At 39.7% G+C, this 21,906-nt stretch overlaps 1 protein-coding gene across 8 annotated transcripts in view; it reads left to right on the top strand.

Annotated features, from left to right (window-relative positions):
* Positions 1 to 2,247: 2,247 nt before the first annotated feature.
* LOC126262232 (cap-specific mRNA (nucleoside-2'-O-)-methyltransferase 2) overlaps positions 2,248 to 21,906 on the top strand; it is a 275,061-nt gene continuing 255,402 nt past the window's right edge. For 4 of the 8 annotated variants that reach the window (XM_049958700.1, XM_049958698.1, XM_049958692.1 and 1 more), the window contains exon 1: positions 2,475 to 2,644. Coding sequence is in view for 2 of the 8 variants with exons in the window: in XM_049958698.1 (XP_049814655.1) it covers positions 2,638 to 2,644 (7 nt within the window). In the remaining 6 variants the exon portion in view is untranslated. Of the gene's footprint in view, positions 2,388 to 2,474; positions 2,645 to 2,704; positions 2,850 to 5,493; positions 5,669 to 21,906 lie in introns of those variants that run through there. The other 4 variants (XM_049958694.1, XM_049958697.1, XM_049958695.1 and 1 more) reach the window with 4 other exon arrangements.

The following is a 21,906-nucleotide window of genomic DNA, read 5'->3' as shown; positions in this document are numbered from 1 at the left end:
ATTCTCATTTCTACTACGGATATGCACATCACTCTATATATAACTGCTTGAGTGTAGTTGCACTATATTCTATATTCAACACTACTTCGTTAAACAGTGCTATCAGGCGGTAGAAACACTGCTTATTGTACCATTTCAGTATATTTCAGCATCTAGATACCATGGTATATACCAAATTCAACTGTACATTATCAGTAACAGTTACAGCTGTGAATCTGTATTACATTGTGTTGAGCATTAAAGTGCGGGAAGATTTCTACTGCATTGGATATTGCCACAATAATACGTGTAAATGTTCAACTGCTTGAAGGACCTGCTTTGTGTGACTTCGAAACAAATGTCTTATTATATGAGAACACAACCTTTGTCGATACAACAGCAACAAACACTTTTTACCTGGATAGAGTGTTATGTACTGTAAAGAATATTTACTGTCGACAACGGGAAATAGAACACACTCAAGGCATTACGAATCAATTGTAACACGTCCAATATTTGGTATGTAGTAAACGGCACAATAAATGATACTTATTATGTCACTAAGAGTACTTCGTGGCAAAAAGGAAGATGAATCAAAGCCAGAATTATATTCCATTACAGGATTCGGAAAGTTGAATACAAACTTTGTCAAAAGCTGCTAGCATGGGATTCTCGGGTCTAGTGCAGCAGGGGATACAACCCGTCGGCTTTGAACAATGACGTCATTCCTTAGTCATAGATCGTAATTTCTTCACTTCGAGGCATAGATAATAAAGCAGTTCTGTGTTCTAATAAGCACCATCATTAAAATAATTGAATGTTAATCTAAAAGCGATCGCTTGATATTCGGTGCATCATTAAATGTGTGAGTTAATTAACTTAACTGTTTGTTTTTTATTCGTCCGGTACTTAATATTTTTCGTAATGATATTGAGGTAATGTGGATTGTGTTTTTTGGCTTTTTTTTAAAAAAATCTCACGAAATAGAATAAACTGATCCTACTTTATTCAGCAATCAATAAAAAAACTAAACTAAAACATAACAGCTTTTGCTGTTATCTTTCCATTTCGTTTTTTTACTGATTGCTTAATAAAGTAGGATCAGTTTATTCTATCTCGTGAGATTTTTTTTTTAAGTCAAAAAACACTTATGCTTTTGACAAGATCAATGTTTATCTCTCTCGCATTCCTTTGTTTCTCAACATTCTCCTCAGCTCTTTCATCTCTGTAATACATGCTCTCTGGCGAATTGTGACGGCATTGTTCAAAGCCGACGGGTTGTATCCCCTGCTGCACTAGTCCCGGATTCTCTATGAAATACAGGGAAATATTAACAGAAATAAGAAATATACTTACCCTTTAAGTAAACTGAGCAACGGAAATTGTATTTCTTTGCAGGAACAAATATACAAGAGTCCACAGAACGTAATGTGATGATACAACCTCGTGTTTTATATGAAACAAAAGTAAAAAAGTAAATATTGAATCATCACACCATCAAATATTACGAATGCATCCAAAAATTAAGCAGAATAATAGCAACATACTTATACTGCAATTTAAACGAAAAATCACGATCACGTTGCTACGATACCAAAACAATTATGGAAGACTACGTCATCCAATAGGAACACGAGACTACAAATTGCTAAACTTACAGCGCTCCAAGTGGCCTGGGACCAAACCAACGTCGTGTTACCGGAAATCCCTATATGAGTTTCACCCCCCTGATAGAAACTAGGTCTCAAAGAAGTGATATAGTTAACATCATGTTCGAAATATGAATATACTCGCTATATGTCTAATATCTGTTTTCTCTGTCCTACATTATTTTGTTTCTTAACATTCGACTTTGCTGTTAAAGTACAATACTTCATCTTTGCTAGGAAAATGGCGTAACAAGGTACAAGCGCAACCAATTTCAACTTTTTGTGGTATAACTGAAGTTGCGTCTCTTGAGTTGCTCCACTGAAACTGTGACTTCATGTATTCATCTGCAGTATACTAATAGTTGTGGCGACACTTTTGTTACGTGTGTGTACGCATTTTTATAGTTGCCAAGATATTTCGATGTAGTTTTTGCAGTTTTCTGTGGTTCTTCCTAAACTCTATGAATGTATGTTCTTTCCAATTGTCTCATTTTTAACACACAAATTATCAAATAGTCCTATACGGAAACGGCTTACACTCAACTTTAATCACGTTTACGGTTGGTAGACATCATTGGCAGTTGGCATTACAGTTGTAGAATCGTTGTTTGATTCTGATTGGCTAGTCATATACTCGTGGCTTGGCTTTAGTTCGGTTCCTACTTGGGAAAGAATAGTAAAAATGTAAAAAGACCTTTCAGATGTTCTGTAGAATAACACCAACGCAATGTTAGAGAAGTCTCTTATATGCTTCTAACAGTAAGTGTGATTCTTTTATTAAAAATGTGCGTCGTTGTTTTTCAGCGTTGCTTGACGTGTGTACAATGTTATCTTTGGTATGTTTTTCCCCCATTTCAAGTGTCACCGTGAACATATGATACCAGGAATTTTGTTCGTAAAACAGTAGCTTATTTTAGTGACAGTTCGATTTTTACATGTAGTAGATTTTTGTAGTATTCCCTCGTGCGATAACTACGGATATTTACAGTGAAATCGGCGAGAACAAGATATGACAGGTAACCGGCAGTTTACATTACTATCGAATGGGGAGGGGCTAACTTTACAAGAAAATTTATGCGTATAATATGTAATGTCAGTTTTGATGCTGCGGATATTTCTTTCCATGCAATAATCACACAAGACAGACAAATGGTGCTTTCCTTTGGTTTTATGCGTCGAGTTGTGATCTACATACATTTGCGGTCAAATTAGTGGCTTAGTGTAAGTATTATTGGAATTTATACTGCAGCACTGAAGAGATTTGTGTTATTCAGTTTTATCATAAAGTAATCTTGTGCCGATGAAGACAGGTGAGGGTACACCAGTGTGATGTATACAGTTCATATTATAGAGAAATAGTTCTGTGCTGTTGAGATGGTGGCTTAATCTCATGACGTAATATAAGATAAATAGATAACTTATGTGTAGTAAATAAAACAAACAAGTGTCCATGGTGTTTTGATTCTTTCTGAACAGGAACTTGGAAAAGGTCCAATAATGTCCTGTTTTATAGATTTTTTTTTTTCGTTTAGATTTGTAGTTGTATGCTGAACTGGCGTATACGTTATCCTTATTGATTCTGATTACTGATCGCCCATTCATGTCGATAAAAATACTATGGCCTTGCATTTAAAACTGCTTGTTTACATTATTATTCAGGTGCAGAGTTGCTTCAAAATTTATCAGCTAATTATTTTTCACAGAACTATTAGTTATAGCTGGATGGAGAGAGAGTAGTTTTTTACCCTAGTAGATGATAAGTACATGTATGTTTTTTGGTTTGTATCGTATATGAGTAGATCTCATTTCATATGAGAGTTTTGCTGCTTGTGAAAATTGTGTGTATACAGGCATATATTCACAATCAAGTGGGATACCATGTTGTTTAGCATCTGCCAAGGAAATTATAACATGTGGGAAATGCATCATGAATGTTGGTAGCAGTATAGGTATGCAGAGGAGGGATGCAAAATGAATTTTGAAACTTCTGTCTGTCGATTAGTTTATAGTAATAGTCTGCTTGTGTGATATTAAATATTAATTTCTTTCTTATTGTGTGTGCGTGTTTGGGGGGGGGGGGGGAGTAGGGGCAGTAGATATACACAACATATGGTGAAAGTCCCACAACTGGAGAATTTAACTAAATAAAAAGATAACCAAGTTGAGTTCAGTATAACCATGTAATTTCTCTGATGTATAAATGTATTTCTGAACAGTTGCATAATGTTAGAAACTGGCTTATGATTGACATTATTATCTGCGAGGAGCATTAATCTGACATTGTATGTATGTTTTGAACAGAGGAGCAGTGGGAAAATTTTGCTCTTACTTGTACAGCTTTTACACATCTCTGTTCTTCTTGTATATTTTCTCCATGTATGCTACCTTAGTTCACAGATGTGATGCCGTTGACTCTGGTGTTTGTGTTCAACCTATTCCAAGTCCCACTTCTAAATTGATATGCTCACACCAGGGTTGAATCCCTTTTTAGTATTCAAGGAATTTCTGTGTAATTTTCTTCTTCCAAAGTTGGATGCATTTCTTTTTCAAATGACTCATTTCTGTAATGTAATCCTGATAGCAAATTACCAACTTTAGTTTGTTAATGATAAGAATACAACTCACTATGTATTGTATCTGTGAGAGTTTTGACTATAGGGCACTTTAAAATATTTCTGCAACTTTTTGAAATTTTCGTAATAGTCCTCCACCTAGTTGGAGCAAGAAGCGAGTTTTCTTCATTTAGTTGCTAATTAACTATTTCATTCTTTTTGTGGAAAAAAGTGGAATCATTGCTGTGTGAAAATTTTTGATATTTATGTCATTACTTTAAAAGGTTGATGAACTTTCTCCATCTTTTCGGTAGGCCTAGTTCAAATGTTCTATGTCCAGGACACTAAACTGATAGAACTTTTGTGATGAAAATAAGCCTTTTTCTTTTTCTTTCTCTCTTCCTCCCACTTTTTTTTTTTAAAGAGGATGAAATCTTAAAATTATCAGGAATAGTGGTCACTATTATGCAGTGCTCTGAATTCATTGGGACTTCTAAACAGACCTCCTCCTTCCTTTTGAATATCTTCCATGCCTATGCATTTTGGAGACTGTTTTGCTCACAGAGTTCATATCAGCCTACATCTAAGACCTCTTCTATCTTTGCACAGTTCCTTCTGTGTGAAGTTAGCATAAACGTTTCAGAACTTGGAAGTTAGTTAATTTTGTGTGTGTGTGTGTGTGTGTGTGTGTGTGTGTGTGTGTGTGTGTGTGTTTTTGTTTTTGTTTCTGAAGAAGGATTTGGCCAAAAGCTAAATGTGTAACAGTCTTGTCAATGTGCCTGTCTGCAACACAGCGTGTAATCATTTGGGTGAATAGCAATCTATTCTTTTCATGACATTGTTAATATAACAATTTAATGTAATAAGATGAACAGGTGGTTGAGAAAGATCACATATACAAACTAGTAATTAATCCTAAACAAACAGGAATGGCCTTTTTTCAGTAAATTATATATAATGCAGAAAAATATGATCAAGTACTATACAATTGTGCCAGAGGAAAAGTTCAAATAATTTATAGAAAGGAACAGTAGATTATACTCAAAAGATACCTCAAACCATTTCATCAATTCGGAGGCACAGAAATAGTGCTTTTTGTAACTTTACAAATATTGTATTAAATTTGTGTAAACAGTAAATGGGTAAATGAACATTGTAAATTGATAGTTAATGAACAGTGTAAATTGATAGTTAATGTACACAGTTAAAATTTTCTTTGGTTGTAATAATCATCAAGAAACTTCAATTTATTTATTTATTTTTGTTTGCTGCTTCAGGGAGTGAAGATTCTATGTATATTATAAGAGTGGATGTCTCTTTTGCTGTGAATGCTATTTTTTACATTATTAGCAGAAATGTACTGTTGCACAATCCATACACGATTTATGCTGATTACATTAGTACACTGATGAAGACGCCAAACACATCTGCATGAGTCACAGGCTGGGGAATAATTGGAAAGGCTTACAACTGGCAGACAGCAAACAGGTATGAAATTTCAAAGAAACCAAAATACTTAAATCTGTGAGAGGTAGAAGTGGGGACATGAAATTCATAGATTTCCAGGTGGGTAATAAACCAAGGCGGCACCACCAAAGAGCTCAGTTCTGCCTCCTTTGAACTTGGAAATATATCACTCATTGTGGTAGAGAATACACTACTTTGGGAGATGAAAAGTTGCTCTGTAGATCCTGTCATATGGAACCTTCAGAGACACTGCCCAACTCGAGGAATACGTTACCAGAGACCAGCTGTTACATACTGCTTTTGTTATTAATCAGTGAAATTATCTGTGTTATTAACCGGTGCAAAATAATTGTAAATTTACCAAAAGCCACGAGTTTAAAGTGTTCAGGCATTGGTGTTTTTCAGTTCTACTTGGCTGGTCTTTTATTTCACACTACCCTCACTTAAGAGCCTGAAAGAAAAGTTGACAGATTCTGAGGAATATAACAACACACTTCAAGAGAAAGTGAATAGTGCTGCACTGTTTCAAGCAGATATGCAAATTACAACTTCAGGTTGTCTTGGAAATGTTGCTTCAAATGACCTCATTTTTAGTTACACCATCCTAGTATGTTCAGAAAATGAACAGTTTACTTATCTAAATAAGGGAGTGGTGTCTGACCATTCCCAGTTTGGATAATTTTTAATAGTAATAGATTCTTTTCAGTGTGTAAAGGCATAAGTTGCTGTCCTGTAGGATTATCTGATGTTTCAACTTCCCTTTATTCTTTACCTTGTGTTCACACTTATAACCGCTTTGTCAGTAAGTAGATAAACAGTATGTACTTTGCACTAGAAACATAGCTCATGTAAAGTTTATGTACTTTCTAAAGTTTTTCTGGATATTAAAGAATAATTAAGTTCACTACAACATTGCAGTTAACTTCATGGGATGTACTCAAGGGCTCCACGACTTCCTCTTGGTAGCTATCAGTGGGGACTAAAATTGGTGTTAGAAAACAAATTATGTATGACATGGTCAGGAGAAACCTTTTGATTTATGGCCTTATTTTTGTAACACTTTTCATTTAGCTTAAAACATTTATTGGATCCCATTCTAGTTTCCCAAGGCAGAAAAGTTCAACGTAATTACCAGGGATTGAGTCTTGGACTTTTGCTTCAATGATCAGTGACACTGAACTGTATGGTCTTTGCAGTCGCACAGCTGTACAAACCTTTCTATTCAGATAAGTTGAAGCACTAGACACTAACAAAATGAGTGAGGTAGCACAGTGGTATGACACTGGACTCACATAATGGCAGCATTTAAAGTCGCCCCCCAACCCTCCCTCCTACCACCCCATCCCTCCCTGCCTCCAGTCACCCACATCAATTTATGTTTGTCATTGTTTCCCTGAATCACTTAAGGCAAATGTTGGCGTAGTTCCTTTGAAGAGGACATGACTTTTCCTTTGCAATCTGAGCTGGTGTTCCTTCTCTAATGACCTTGCTGCCAACAGTACGTCAAACCTTAGTTATCCTTCTTTTTCCAGCAAAAGGATGTGATTTATTCCTCGTGCATTTTATGACACCAAAACTTCTGTTCGTGATTGTACCATGTGGCCACGTTGGGTAAGGAGTCACTTTCAGCATACCACTCACGAGAACTGTGATTATGTACTCAGGAAACTCATCAATTATACTTTGTGAGAAAAGGATGAAAATTTCTCAAGTTACTTGAAATGTGCTTTCATTTCCAATCCCTAACAGCTTACTCCATGTTTGGGACTGTGCGATGAGACTTGTTGAAGGAAAAGTCTTATAGTAGTATCACATGGTGCTTTGGAATAATTATTGCATACATTTGCATTTGTATATACATGTGTACATCCACACTATTTAACTGAAGTCAAGAACTGGTGACTAAAAGTTCAGTTATGATATCGGTAGTAAAATAATCAAATGATGTTCGGGTGAACTTCGCACTATATTAATGTAATAAATCTTTTCATAGTGGAATTTCTCCAGCTAGCCTTAAATATTTTGCTGTCAAGCCACTTCACAAAAAGCAAGTAAAATATTATAAATTTACTGACATGTCTCATAATTGCCAGTATATTTGAAAGATCATGTAGAACACGCTTTTATGGACACTTATTACACAACAAAATACCCAATGGCAAACAGTTTATATTGCGAAAAGGATAGTCAATTGAACATGCTACATTTGCGTTGACAAATGATATGCTGATACCAATAAATAAGAAATTATTCCTATTGGGAATATTTTGTGACTTAGCTAAGGATTTGTTGGTGAATCTTGATGTCCTTGTCCAAAAGTTAACAACATTATGGAACAGCAGATACAAAAAGTTCATGGTTTCTACATTACCAGCATGGAAGAAAGCAGTGTGGACCAAATACCCTTAGGCATTTGGAACCAGACACTATAGGGTCCTAGTTTGTGACCTCAGTGTTTCCTGGAGAGAGGAAAAAAATAAAATAAAATAAAAAAAATAAAAAGAAAATTAAAAAAAAAATTCCACTAGCCTTATCAGAAAATGCAAATATTGTCATTTTTGCAGATGATACATCTGATGAATAAAAAGCAGCAGCAGTCTTCTTACTGAAAAGGTAGCTAATGCAATATTTGAAAATATTAATACATGGCACAAGGTAAATGCTTTCAGTAAATCTGATATGTAGCAAAATATTAATATAGTATACACCTGTGGATCAAAAACGAGAGGACTCTCTTGGCTATTCAGTCATCTTTCCAACCATGTCTTACACTGGATTTAGTGCAGAACTACATGTGATCCTAAAAGCAATGGACAGTTGAAGTGTCATAAGAAGGAAAAAGTTTCTTAGCTGCTCATATTCCCTTAGTGATGTACAAACGTTGCAGCAGATGAACCCAGCATACAAAATGCCTACTTTTTATAGCAGGAGAAGTATGTATCACTCTGTTGTGTACCAGGACGTGTTGAGATACAGGAAAAAGACAAAGCAGGTAAACAAGTCTACAGAACAAAAATGTGACATTGCCATAGGGCCTATGGGGTGTCATTTCACTATCGAGTCAGAGAACTATGCAACTTGGGGTGGAGATGTGGGTGGCAGTAGGAAGTAAGCTTCAGTTTGTGTAATCAACTATCCTGCCATGACATCCCTCATACCTGTCATTCTGATGGGATGAAGTCATTCTGACCCATCTCTGATTGTTAACACTCACACTCCAGCAGAAGACTCCCTCAACCAAGTCTGTGAAGCCTGCGGTGTAAGAATCACTGGATGCCACATTTTAACTTGGTGCATTTTCTGTTTGGATGAAAAGGCAGAAGCAAATTCTAGTGTGTTCATGCACATGGTTATTAATGGATTGTTATCTTTTAGTTCTTGTTAAATGTTTTATGGTTTTACCACTTTCTACAGTACTCGCAACATAAGAGGCTTTAGTACAGGTGCCAAAAGCCTGGTTGTAGGGGTCCCAAATCAATATGTTACTATCTAAGGGATTTGTTGTGAATAGGGCATTAAAATAGCACATTCTTTCTGTTTTGAAATTTACTGCTCACACTGAGACACATTCATGAAAGTGTACTGTTGAAGATTAGCCAGTCCGAAGTGAATATGATTGACAAAATACTGTAGAAGCAGTAGAACAAACATGAAACCAAAACCAAATCTGTGATGGAATAACTTTTCTCCCCAGACATCGTCTGATGCAAGCAGTACAGACTGACCTACTGCATTTGTGGCAGTACCCAAATCTTTGCTCACTACAAAAAGAATATTAGTGGCAGTTGCGACAGTGCAGAGTCCTTGTGGTATGAGCAGGTGATTTGAGAAACATATGTCTGATGGACCATCTTTGTTTTCAGCGGATCATGTTTATTAAGGGAGCTGAGGTGTATGACTATTTGCTTTTTTAATTAAATGTTTAGGTGTGACTGAAATGGGTAGATTACTGTTGTTACTTTCAAGGGATGAATTACAGCCCAGGATAACATGGCTGTTTTATGACACATTAATCAAGCAAGTGTGACATTTTTAGTAATAAGGCACTGTCATCATGGTTGATATTTATTTCTTAGTCACCACTTGCTCTCTTCAACAAGGTTTTAATTACCTTGTAGATGAACTTCAGTGTCCATGCTGGACGCATGCAGCATTTAATATGAATATAGTGCTTTGTCTATGAGTGGTTTTAGAGCAGAGATTATGGCTTAGATTGATTCTAAATAATTGCAGACAGATTTAAGTGCTGCATGGCATGGCACATTACATCAAATTTTTGTTAGAACAATTAACAAGCTAATCGCAGTTTATTTCAACTAACAGTTGCTCTTGTCGTTTACAGAATGATAAGTTTTAACTCGCTCCATCATGATGGAGTTTACAGCAAACAGTCTGAAAGAATGGAGGTAAAGTGATTGCATATAAGCTGTGATAAATGAACCAAAGTTCGGTGAATATCTGCTAACAACACTCCATGATTAAAACAAACAAGTAATTTACATAATTTAAATAATAAAGATAACAACGCACTGAATTGATTAAGTGCGGGAATTGCGGATCGATTGTGGTGAGGAGTTGTGCTGGATTAGTGAGCAATGGGAGACAGGAGTTTTGAAGTGTGGGCGATGGATGGGATGTGCTGGTGAGGGCATGTAATCCCAGCGGTATCTTCTGAAGGAAATGATTATTAAAATACAGAGAGAGATGACCCCACAGTGTTTCCTTCCCTGGTGGCTACGCCATGGAAGGAACATAAGATTAAGAGACTGGGGCAGGGGCGATGCTTTCCACAGTACTTAGTTTTCTCTAGGACCAATGGGGATTCCTTTTCAGCAACATAGCCATTATTCATTGTTAAGAACCTTGAGGGCTGATTTGGGAAAGTAGCAGTGATTTCAGAAATGAAAAGTGATCAAATTCTGATTAAAAGAACATCAAATGCTCAGTTGTGGGTGCTGCTTGCCTGTAAAAACCTTGGTGACATTCTTGTAATTATCACCCCAAATAACAGTCTCAGTATGGTACAGGAAGTCATCTCCCACTGTGACCTCATTTTTCAAATTGATGACAAGTTAAATGCCAATTTTCAGCAATGGGGTGTACATTTTTTCCTCAGTGTCCTGTAGGACCAAACTGAAATAGGGTTGATACTAGAGCCTTCATCTTGGCGTTTGAAGGTTGTTTGTTTCCTGAAAAGATCAAAGAGATAAAGTATCAGTGTGATGTGAAACCATATGTTCCCTCTCCCATGTGGTGCTTCATGTACAGGAGAAATGCCGTTCATGTTAGACCTTTTTGTCCTCTCAACTACACCCCCTCCCATGGTTGTTGGGGCCCTCCCCCTACTTCCCCCCCCCCACCCCCCACCCCACCCACTTTAGGAGTGTTGACTTCCCATCCACGAGGCCCGTTGATCTGTAACGCCCAGCTTAAGAAGCAGCGCCCTTCTCCCGCATCTCTCTCACCAGGAACAAGTCCCTCGGGATGCTTCTTTCCCAGGATTCTGCTGATCTGCAACTGGGTACCAGCCAGTGACTGAAGGAGCCACAGGTTGCTGGTCACAGGAGTTTACTTCAAAGACAAAGGAGGTTCCGGCAGGCCCCAGCCCACCAGACACTACAAATTCCAATCCTACATCGAAGGCAGCCATGGGGCGCCAGATCCCCCTCCCCCCACCCATGCACAACATGCATTGGAACTGATATGTATTGATGCTGTATCATCATAAGCACTGGCAGCAGGCAACCCGGGGTAAGACCTTCCTTGTCGGTCCCTTTATGCCCACACGGGATACAAATGGTGTGATCCTCCAGTGGAACTGCAGTGGTTTCTTCTACCACCTGGACAAGTTACGACATCTGTTAATCGTTTTCCTACTTCTCAGTATTGCAAACTCCAACCTGCCACTCCCCCACCCCACCCCTTCCATGGCTATCAGAGTTATTTGAACTGTGACAGAGTATTGAGTGGAGTGACTCTATCTGCTGCAGACATGTCACTTGATAAGACTGTGGCTGTTCTTGTGAGCAAGTCTCTGGATTTTAGTCAGTAACGTGTATCTCCCTCCTGATGGCGAAGTATCACATACCTCCTTGTCTGCACTAATTTATCAGTCCTCCACCCCTACCACTCTTCCTCATTTTGGGTGCATTCAGTGCCCACAACCCCTTGGGAGGTGGAACCATGGCCACTGGTTGCAGAAAAGCTATCGAAACTTTGCTTGAATACTGGTGCCCCAACACACTTCAGTGTGACATATGAATATTGTTTGCCATTGATCTTTCGTTTTCAGCCCTGGTCTTCAGTGATCATTTTCCATATGACAGTGATCATTTTCTGATCACCGTGTCCTTCTCTCAGTAACAATCACTTGCCTTTGCCTCTGACATCATCCTTAGCATCCTGCCACACAGGCGTATTGAAGCACGTGTCCAGAGTACAGGCATTCCTACTTCTCAGTATTGCAAACTCCAACCCGCCCCTCCCCCACCCCACCCCTTCCATGGCTATCAGAGCTATTTGAACTGTGACAGAGTGTTGAGTGGAGTTTCCACAAACATTATTGACTCTGTATGCTGCAGGCATGTGTCACTCAATAAGATTGTGGCTGTTGTTGTGAGCAGTCATTCTATCGGCAATAGACCTAGGGATCTTCTATTCCTAGGGAACTCCCATCAGAATAATGTATGTTGGTGGATTTCTGAAACTGCTGTGGCCAGTAGAGATTGCAGAGGACTCTTCAATGCCATAAGTGACATCCAGCAATGGAGAACCTCATTGCTTTTAAACAGCTCTGTGCTTGGGTCACCACCAAATGAAATGACAGGAAGAAGACTGCTGGAAATTGTGTGTTACTACCATTTGATTGCATACCCCTCCTTCATAAGTTCGGGCAAAGTTTTGTCATGTCTGTGGACACCTGTTCCTCACAATGAATGCTGTTGTCTATGTTGACCCAGATATTGTCGCTCTACATTTTGCTTTGCGTCATGCTCGGGCCTCTGTCTGAGCATTGTCAGCCTGCATTTAACGTCCTCAAGCAGTGGATGGAACTAGTTCACTTACCTTTCGCTACACTTCACCTGTCATCATATAATGCTCTGTTTAGCACGTGGGAATTTCTAAGTGCTCTAGCCCTTCGCCGAGACACGGCTCTGGGGCCAGACTGCATCCACAGCCAAATGCTCAAACACCTATCAGTGGATTGCCAATGTCACGTCCTTGCCATTTTCAGCTGTATCTGGAGTGAGGATGAGTTCCTATTCTGTGGTGAGAAAGCGTGATTGTTCTGGTACTGAAACCAGGTAAACAGCCCTTGAGATGAGAACTGTGTCCCAATTACTCTCACTAATGTTTTCTACGAGTTGCTCAAATATATGATGAGCCAGTACCTGTATTGGGGTCTTTTGGCTCCATTGTAGGACAGTTTATGCCAAGGCCATTCTTCTGCTGACAATTTGGTCTGTCATCCATCAGCTTTTGCCCTGCCTCAACACCTTGTCACTGTCTTCTTCCACTTGCAACAGGCTTATGACACCACATGGTGTCATCGCATTATCATTACCCTATGTGTGTGGGGTTTTCAGCCGCCAAGAAATGTCCACTACTGTTGCCATCATACTCAACTGAAACACTATCTCGATGACCAATTGCGTGATGTGGTGGGGTCCTATTGCTATGGTAGACTGCTCGTCGATGCTTGGTTGTTGCGACTTCCACATCTTCATCAACTTAAGTGAACTTACTGGTCACACCTCAGCACTCTTCGCTGCCTCAGTAAACAGCAGCTAAAGTGCAGACCACTCTACAGTTTCGCAGCTTAACAATGCTCTTATCCTGTCCCATTTTGGTTAGAAGAGTCTGGCATATGTCTCGACATTGCCTTCAGCATAGTGGATGCTGGACCTGATACACCATTGTGGGAATCACATTGCCACAGGTGCTGTTTGTGGACCGGTGATCTGAACAGCCAACTCGCAGAGGCTGGGGTCCGTCCACTGCAGATCAGGTGCTGATAATTACTGTTCAACTGTTTGATACACATTCATTACTCCTCGAGCAGCTGAAATAACATTTCTTTTTCCCTAGTTGGGAGACCCACCACCCACAACATCAACCCAGGAATGGAATCAAGATTACAGTTAGCATGCAGTGCCTGCTGTGAACTCCAGCTTCCTCCACTGTCACCTCTTGTTAGATAGCAATTGTGTCCGCCCCCAGGGAGTGCATCCCATCCTCAGATCTATTTAACCCTATTCTTTGGACTGAAAGACTGTTGACCTCTTGGTTTTTCTCCACCTGTTCCAGACCATTCTTAATGCAGTTCTAGGTTCAGAACTTGTGTATACTGACTTACCGACGGCTCTACAGATGACAGACAAACTGGTTTTGCTTACACACTTCCAAGGTACAGCAAACAGCTCTACCTGCTGAACGGATATGGTGGTATTCACTGCAGAATTAGTGGCCATTGCTCGAGCTCTCAAACATGTTTGTTCTTGCACTGGTGAGACATTCTTAATCAACAATGACTCCATGATTAGTCTTCAGGCTGTCGATCAGTGCTACTCTTGACATCCATTTGTTACACTGTTCAGGATCTCCTTTCTTATCTCCATCGAGGTGGACAGTCAGTCATATTTGTCTTGACCCTAGGTCACATTGGGATCCCAGGGAACAAACCTGGTGACATTTGGCCAAGTTGGCTATCAGGATGCCAAGTTGGCTATCAGGATGCCATTTTGGAGATGGGGCTACTGGAACCAAACTTTCAGTCAACTCTATTTTGTCAGTTTTTGGAGGCTTGGATCATAGGTTCATGTGCCGTCTTCTTCCCAAACAAAGTGTGAGCAGTAAAGGGGACCACGACCATGCAGCAATCTTCCCCTCATGCTTCTCGCAGGGAACCTAAAATTCTGTTATCTTCGCATTGGCCAGACTCGGCTGATGCTTGGCCGTGTCTTACAGCATGAAGATCCACCCCACTGTTTGTGTGGTGCCTGTCTGATGGTGGCTCACATCACACCAGACTGCCCCAATTTGGCCACCTTAAACGAAACCTTAAACTTGCTGATACACTGCCTCTGGTGCTAGCTGATGATGCCAACTGTTTGACTTGGTTTTGTGTTTTACCCGTGAGTGTGGTTTCTACTCCTCTATGTGAGGTAGGGCACGTTGCTCACAGTGGCTGCTTGAGAGATTATAGGGAAACCTGCTGTGACCCAGGGGGCTCATGGCCATGCTTGCTCGGTGGTCCAGCTTGGCTCCTACCCTTCCCATCTTTTTAATTATTCTTACTCTTTTATATTTGTCATTGGTTTACTGTCTTGTCATCATTGTTCTCTTTCCGAAGATTTTATTAACTTGAGAGTGTCACCCACATTCACCCTCTTAACCCTCTCACACTTCTGCTTGCTTCTTTCTCTCGGTTGTATTGATTCTTGCCAGGGTTAGGCCAATGACTGCAATGGTCAATGAGGTAATGTGGGATCAGGTGCTCTGTATAATGACCTGAAGAGCAGAAGGAGCAACCATCTCTGTTGGGGTTTAATTAACGGAGAGGAAAAGGGGAGGTAGATCTCTTAAGCCCTGATTAGTATTCTATCTAGGAGAAGGTACTCTTCATTTAAAACACTCCCACAGGGTAGGTGTTGTGTGATGGGCTGGTTACCCATCCATATAAAAAAAAACCTTAACTCATGTCTCCAAGGAATAAGATGGATAGTTCTCAAAGTCAATGACAAGGCTGTGATAAACAAAAATGTCTTGGTGTTAGGTACTTGGAATATGACAGGTTTTAATACAGAGGAATTAGAGCTTACAGAAAACTTCAAACAAAGAAATCTAAACATTGCTATAATAACAGAAACAAAGAAGAAACAGAGAGGAACAAAGGATTTAAATAATTATACAAAATCAAAGAATGGAAAATCCAGTGTGGAGTAATGACAGTATTATGAAAAGGATGGAGAGCTACTCTTACTTACACACACACACACACACACACACACACACACACACACACGGCGCGCGCGCGACGACCAGACACAGTGGTCTTGTATGTGTGTTGTGTTTATGTGTGTATCTTACATAATTTGGAAGAAGGCCTTTTGGCTGAAAGCTGACTTGCCTAACAGTCTTTCTGTTTTGCCTATATGTGACTCACCATCCTTGATACATCATGAGTAGTGCTAAATAATTATACATTAATATACAGTGAAATTGAACAAACAAAACAAGCAATGAGTGCAGTAGGCATTCGTACAGATGAAAACTGGAAAAGAAAAATAAATTTTTATGACTACATGTATGAAAGGATAGTAATTGTTAGATTCAGAATTGATAGAGGACATTTGTATGTTGGAGTATATGCACCTGAAGAAGGAAAGCACGAAGATTCTGAAATATTTTATGAAGAGCTGCAAAAGCAAGTGAATAAATATAATAAAACTAATAATTTTAAATATTGGGAGACTTACATGCAAGAATTGCAGAAGTACTAATAGATACAGTAGGCACATTTTATGAAATAACTTTAAATGAAAATGCAAGACATTAAGAGATTTTACTACATTTTGTCAGCTAAAAATTACAAATACCTTCTTCAGAAAGAAAGACATAAATAAATGTATCTGGAACACTCAATGTTTACACTCAGTAATTGACTGTGTAATAGCTATTAAAAAGTAAGCTCTCATATTCGAGAGACTCGTGTTTTGAGGAAATCACTTTCTAGTTACTTTAAAGATTGAAATGTGGGCAAGATAGAGGAAACAAACAAATGTAAAGAAAATGCAAAGCCAAAACTAGAAATATAAAGTTCATCTTGCACAGGAAGAAAGCATAAGGAACTTGTATCAACAAAGACTTACACAGTAATGCTGAAAATAGCTAATGAGGCACAAGGGAAAAGTAAAGTATCAAACTGGGAAAGGGGTCTGAAAATATTGAACATAGAAATAGCTAACAATATTAAAGAAAAACAAAATGTTTAAAACACCTGTTTACAAACAAGAACAAATGAAACCTGGGAAATATATAAACAGAAAAGAAATAAAACAAAGAATTTAATAAAAAGATACCATAGAGAATACTGGGAAAGATTCATAGCTAATGTTGAACATGACGTTCATGGAAGACAGAATATAGCCTTTAAACTTATGAAGCATATGAGTAAAACAGAGAAACATCAATATAATGACAGAATATCAGTGGATACACCATCACAGAAATATATGGTGTGATGAAGATAGTGAAGGAAGTTATTCTATAAAAACTGATAGTAAGTCTGTAGATAAAATAGACATAAAAGAATCAAAAGCAGCCTTAAATGTAACAAAAAATAGGAAATACTTGAAAAAAGAGGCAGCATTGGTCGTATATTTTTTACTATTGCAAAATCGATTTTCTGTCACTGAGTGACCATCTTCAGTGCTAGAAGTTAAAAATTTTTTTCACATTACGATCAGAGAGTACAACATAGAAAATCACAATTACATCTGCATATGAACATAACACTTGTTAGAAACAAACCTATATTGCGCCTCTTTTTATGTTGTTCATTTATTATTCTTTGGCATTATCTTCTGCTTTTTACATGTTCTGCACTCTAACAACTTATCATCGATCTATTTTATGTTTTATAGTTTATAAAAAACAATATGCCAATGTATTTTAAATATTCTCCTGCGTCTGCTATGTGTTGTACGTACATTTTAAATTTGAATTACTACACCATTCACAAAAGTACAAGAGTTATTTAGTGTTAATAATTCGCAAAACCAATAATACTATGTCTTCACGTGACACATGTCACATAGAGGGCGTGTCAAGCCCTGTCACACCGAGGTCTGCTGAACAAGTGCAGGTAAACAGTGACCTCAGTCTATGTGATCGCCGTAAGCTTAGTGACAACAGTGCATCCCAATTTAAGTTATACAATATAGGTTTGTTTCTAACAAGTGTTATGTTCATATGCAGATGTAATTGTGATTTTCTATGTTGTACTCTCTGATCGTAATGTGAAAAAAATTTTTAACTTCTAGCACTGAAGATGGTCACTCAGTGACAGAAAATCGATTTTTGCAATAGTAAAAAATATACGACCAATGCTGTCTCTTTTTTCAAGTATACCTGTTATCTGGTCGTTGTGCACAAGACAACATGGAGTCGCCAATCAAAAAAATAGGAAAGCTACTGGCTTAGAAGGCATTAATGCCAAATTAATCATATATGGAAGAACCATTCTAGACTTCTGCTTCCTCCATTTTTTTAAATGTGTGTTTGGAGAACTGTTCTGTACCTGAAGAATGGAACACAGCTAAAGTTATTTCTATATTTAAAACAGACAATAGGAAAGACACAGAAAATTATAGAGGAACAAGTTTACTAAATGCAGGATATAAAATTTTTGGGAAAATTCTTAATCAAAGGCCATAATCTCTCTCTGATGCCATGTCACAGCAGAACAATCAGGGCTTAGAAAGGAGGATGGTCATGTAATGACAATATATTTATAATGAGACTAATTATTGGAAAATGTTGGGAATTTGGCTTAGAAATGAATTTAACATTTGTTGATTATGAGAAATCCTTTGATAAGGTAAAAAGACCCCTTTTGTGGAAAATATTGGAAATAAAAGGTTTTCCAAACATCTTATTAATACCATAAAGAGTTTACACAAAAATAAAGAAGTAGTTATAAGTTCAGGTTTGGAAATGTCAGATGAAATTGTAGTAAATCAAGGTGTTCAACAAGGGTGCATTCTATCACCCACTTTATTTAATTCATATAGTGATGACCTAATTATGAAGTGGAAAGATGAAATACACTTAGGAATTAAAATTGGATCTTACTTACCATGCAATACCCTGTTATATTCTGATGAGCAGGTAATTATACAGAAAACAGAATATAATGAACAAAGAGCAGTATTTAGATTGAGCCAAAATACAATATATTACAATGTAACTATATCTGCAAATAAGACAGAGAATGGCTTCAAAGGAAAGAATCCAATCAGATCGAAAATAATAATAAATGAGAAAGTTTTAGAACAAGTATCCCACTTCAGTTACGGTATCTTGGAAGTGATATATATTGGTTTTAACTATGACAGAGACATTGAGAAGAAGGTTAATAAATATCAAGCTAACTGTGAACAGCTGAAAGAACTTGGTGAAGAGAAATAAGAAAGAAACACAAATGACATTCCACAAAGTTACGGCTGTACCTACTCTTTTATATGGTTCCGAATAATGGACAACAACAGAAAACGAAAAAACCACGTATACAAGCAGAAGAGATGAAGTTAATGAGATATATAAGGGATAAAATAAGGAATGAAACAATAAGATAATATTTAAAAATCTTATCACTTAATGATATGATGCCATTGAACTTGATGATGTCGCGTGCGGCAACAGGTTGTGCCTCTGGGTAGTCACCTCCGACCAGTTTGGCAGTGGCCGTTCGTTCAGATTGATAGTTGGTTGGTGATCGTACCCATGTAGAATGCTGTTCAGTAATTACATCAGAGCTGATATATGTCACAACTTCTTTCACAGATGGCCCAGCCTCTAATAGGATGTGACTGGGGTTGTTTGTGGTGGGGTTTCCACTGTGGTATGACCCATGTTGCAAGAGGCTGGGAGTAGCTGTGATGTAAGGATTGACTAGGATGGTGTTTGGATTGAGTGAGCAATGAAATGCCACTTTAGGAGTGGGAAGGATTGTGGGTTGGATGTTCCCCATTCCCAGGCATCGTGACAAGTAATTGACTGATTCAATGTAGATGCCACAAATTCCTCTCTAGTGCCAAGCTCTTCACCTCAGAGTACCACTTCTCCCTAAGGGGCTCACAGTTATTTTGTGCGTTCATGCATGGCATACATCCCAGGCTACATTTCCTTCCTCGTCCTTCCTCCCTATCCTCATTCCTTTCCCTCTTCGCATCCTTTCCCCGTCTTGGTGTTGTTCCTTATGTCAACCTGGCTACCCACCTGACTTTTTTGTGTTCCTTCCAGTTTTTTTCCCTTGCCTTTTCCTTTTCATCCTGTGTTTGTAGAATTTTTGGTCCCCTTTTCGGGTTTGAACTCCACTTCTGAATTTTCTCTCTCTAGTTTTAACCATTTGGGGAAGAACTCACTCCGTAGTATCTGTACAGTGTGTGGAGTCCTCTTCCCCCCTACTACTTCCCCTCTTCCTTCACTGCTGGAGCCCCCAACCCCCGTGCCCCTCACCCCTCTCCCTCCCCTCTCCTTCCCCTCTTCCTTCCCCTCTTCCTTCCCTGCCATAGACCCCCTTCCCGCCTCCCAACCCCTCCCTCCACAGTAGGTCACCAGCTTGTACAGCCAGTCCTTGTCGTTGGGTTGTTATGCATCCGTTTGGTTGAGCCCCCTGGACAACACAAGGATAACACTTATGTTACCTGAGCTGTTGCCTCACCATGTATGTCTAGGAGTGGTTGCTTGTCATTCTGGAACATTGCAACTCTGGGCAATGGTAGCTGCACTAGATCGCTCTTGCTGTGGTGGCCTTGGGGAGAGCACCTGATTGGAGTGTGTGGTATCAGGATGGATGCTTTGCAGATGAAACATAATTAAGCTCCAAAACACTGTCCGCTCTTCTACAACTGTCTCTTCACTTGGTAATGGATCATTTACTGCTGCTTCTTACGATACTGTGGCCTTCCCTTCCCTGGCTACACCCTGGCAGGAGGGCCAGGATCACCAGCTTGAGGTGAAACACTTTCACTTTCCCCACTACCTGGTGTGCACTAGGAGTGATGGGGACACACACCCTGCCACCAAGCCATCATTTTTTGCGGAAAACATCAGAAGACAAGTTTGGCAAAATGGAGTCTCATTAAGCTGCAATCGGGTCTGCTGTTGATCAGAACTTCTTCTGCCACCCAGTCTGGAGCCCTTCGTGCTTGTGACCACCTTTGCAACATCCTGGTGTCCATTACTCCTCGCCAGTCTTTGAGTATGGGTCAGGGAGTTAGTTTTCATAAGGACCTTATCCTTCAAATTGATGAGGAACTCTAGCCCAATCTGGAATGACAGGACATTCGTTTTGTTCAGCGTGTTCAGATAGGAAGCTGTACACCTGTAAGGTGTTTTTGATGCTTGCATTTCGGGCACATTTCTTCCTGCTGTATGGTGGACCCACTATGCAGTGAATGTGGACACCCCCTTCATGAGACAAGCCCCTGTGTTCCGCTGCCCGTGTGTGTTAATTGTTACAACCATCAACCTCTACACTCTTCAGATTGCCTGGTTTATAAGGAGAAAAAGTCCCTTGATTGTTTATCTTACACTGAGGCTCGTCAGAAATTTGACCAACTTCATCCTGTATCGATAACCCCTAACGTTCCCCCTCCTTCCTCTTTTCCCAGTCTTGCCCACTCTCCTTTCCCCCTCCCCTGTTGATTCCATGCTCTCCCCTGTGGGTACCACTCCCTCTCCCCACCCCTGCGGGTCCGGGGTAAGAATAGGCCCGAGGTATTCCTGCCTGTCGTAAGAGGCGACTAAAAGGAGTTTCAACCGTTTCGGCCTTCCATGTGATGGTCCCCCTTGGGGTTTGACCACCATTTTTCAAAATTCTACAGAAGTACGAGCCTTTTGGGGAAGGACGCCTTACGTGGTGTACCACTGGTCCTAAGTGCACTAAGACCTTGGCACTCAGCATTGTACCGGCGTTGTAACCATACCCACTATTCCTCAAATTGGGCCTAAACGCCTGATGGGTTGTACATGTTACGCCCATAGTGCGTCCCCATCTGCACCTACGATCATGATGGACTTTCCATGGCACCAGAAATCCAGCACGGTAGCCAGCCCGTTGTGGTGGGGTCGTCATGTACCCTCTAGGTTGTAGCCCCCTGACAACACAGGGATCGTACTGCCGATACCTGAGCTGCACCCTCCCCACATCGGCCAAGGAGTAGATGCCCGTCTCCTTGGGGCATCAGGACTCCCGGCAACGGTCATCCTGCCAGGTGGCCCTTGCTGAGGCTGGGTGGCACCCGTGGGGAGAGCCCCTGGCCGGAGTGGGTGGTATCGGGGCGGACGTTTCGCAGATGAAACGTCAACACGTATCAGGTCGCTCTGCGGCCGAGTCTTTCAAAAGAAAAGGTACCGTTTCTAGTTCTGGTTCTCCTGCCCTTTCCCCCTTGGCCACTCCCTGGGAGGAGGGACAGGCCCGCCGGCTTGGGGCGAAGTACTTCCCCCGCTATTTGGTCTGTTCTCGAACCGAT

The sequence above is a fragment of the Schistocerca nitens genome, chromosome 6, assembly GCF_023898315.1.
Source record: "Schistocerca nitens isolate TAMUIC-IGC-003100 chromosome 6, iqSchNite1.1, whole genome shotgun sequence".
Lineage (NCBI taxonomy): Eukaryota > Metazoa > Arthropoda > Insecta > Orthoptera > Acrididae > Schistocerca > Schistocerca nitens.
Note: the sequence above shows the minus strand (reverse complement) of the source record. Positions and strands in the feature narration are given on the sequence as shown.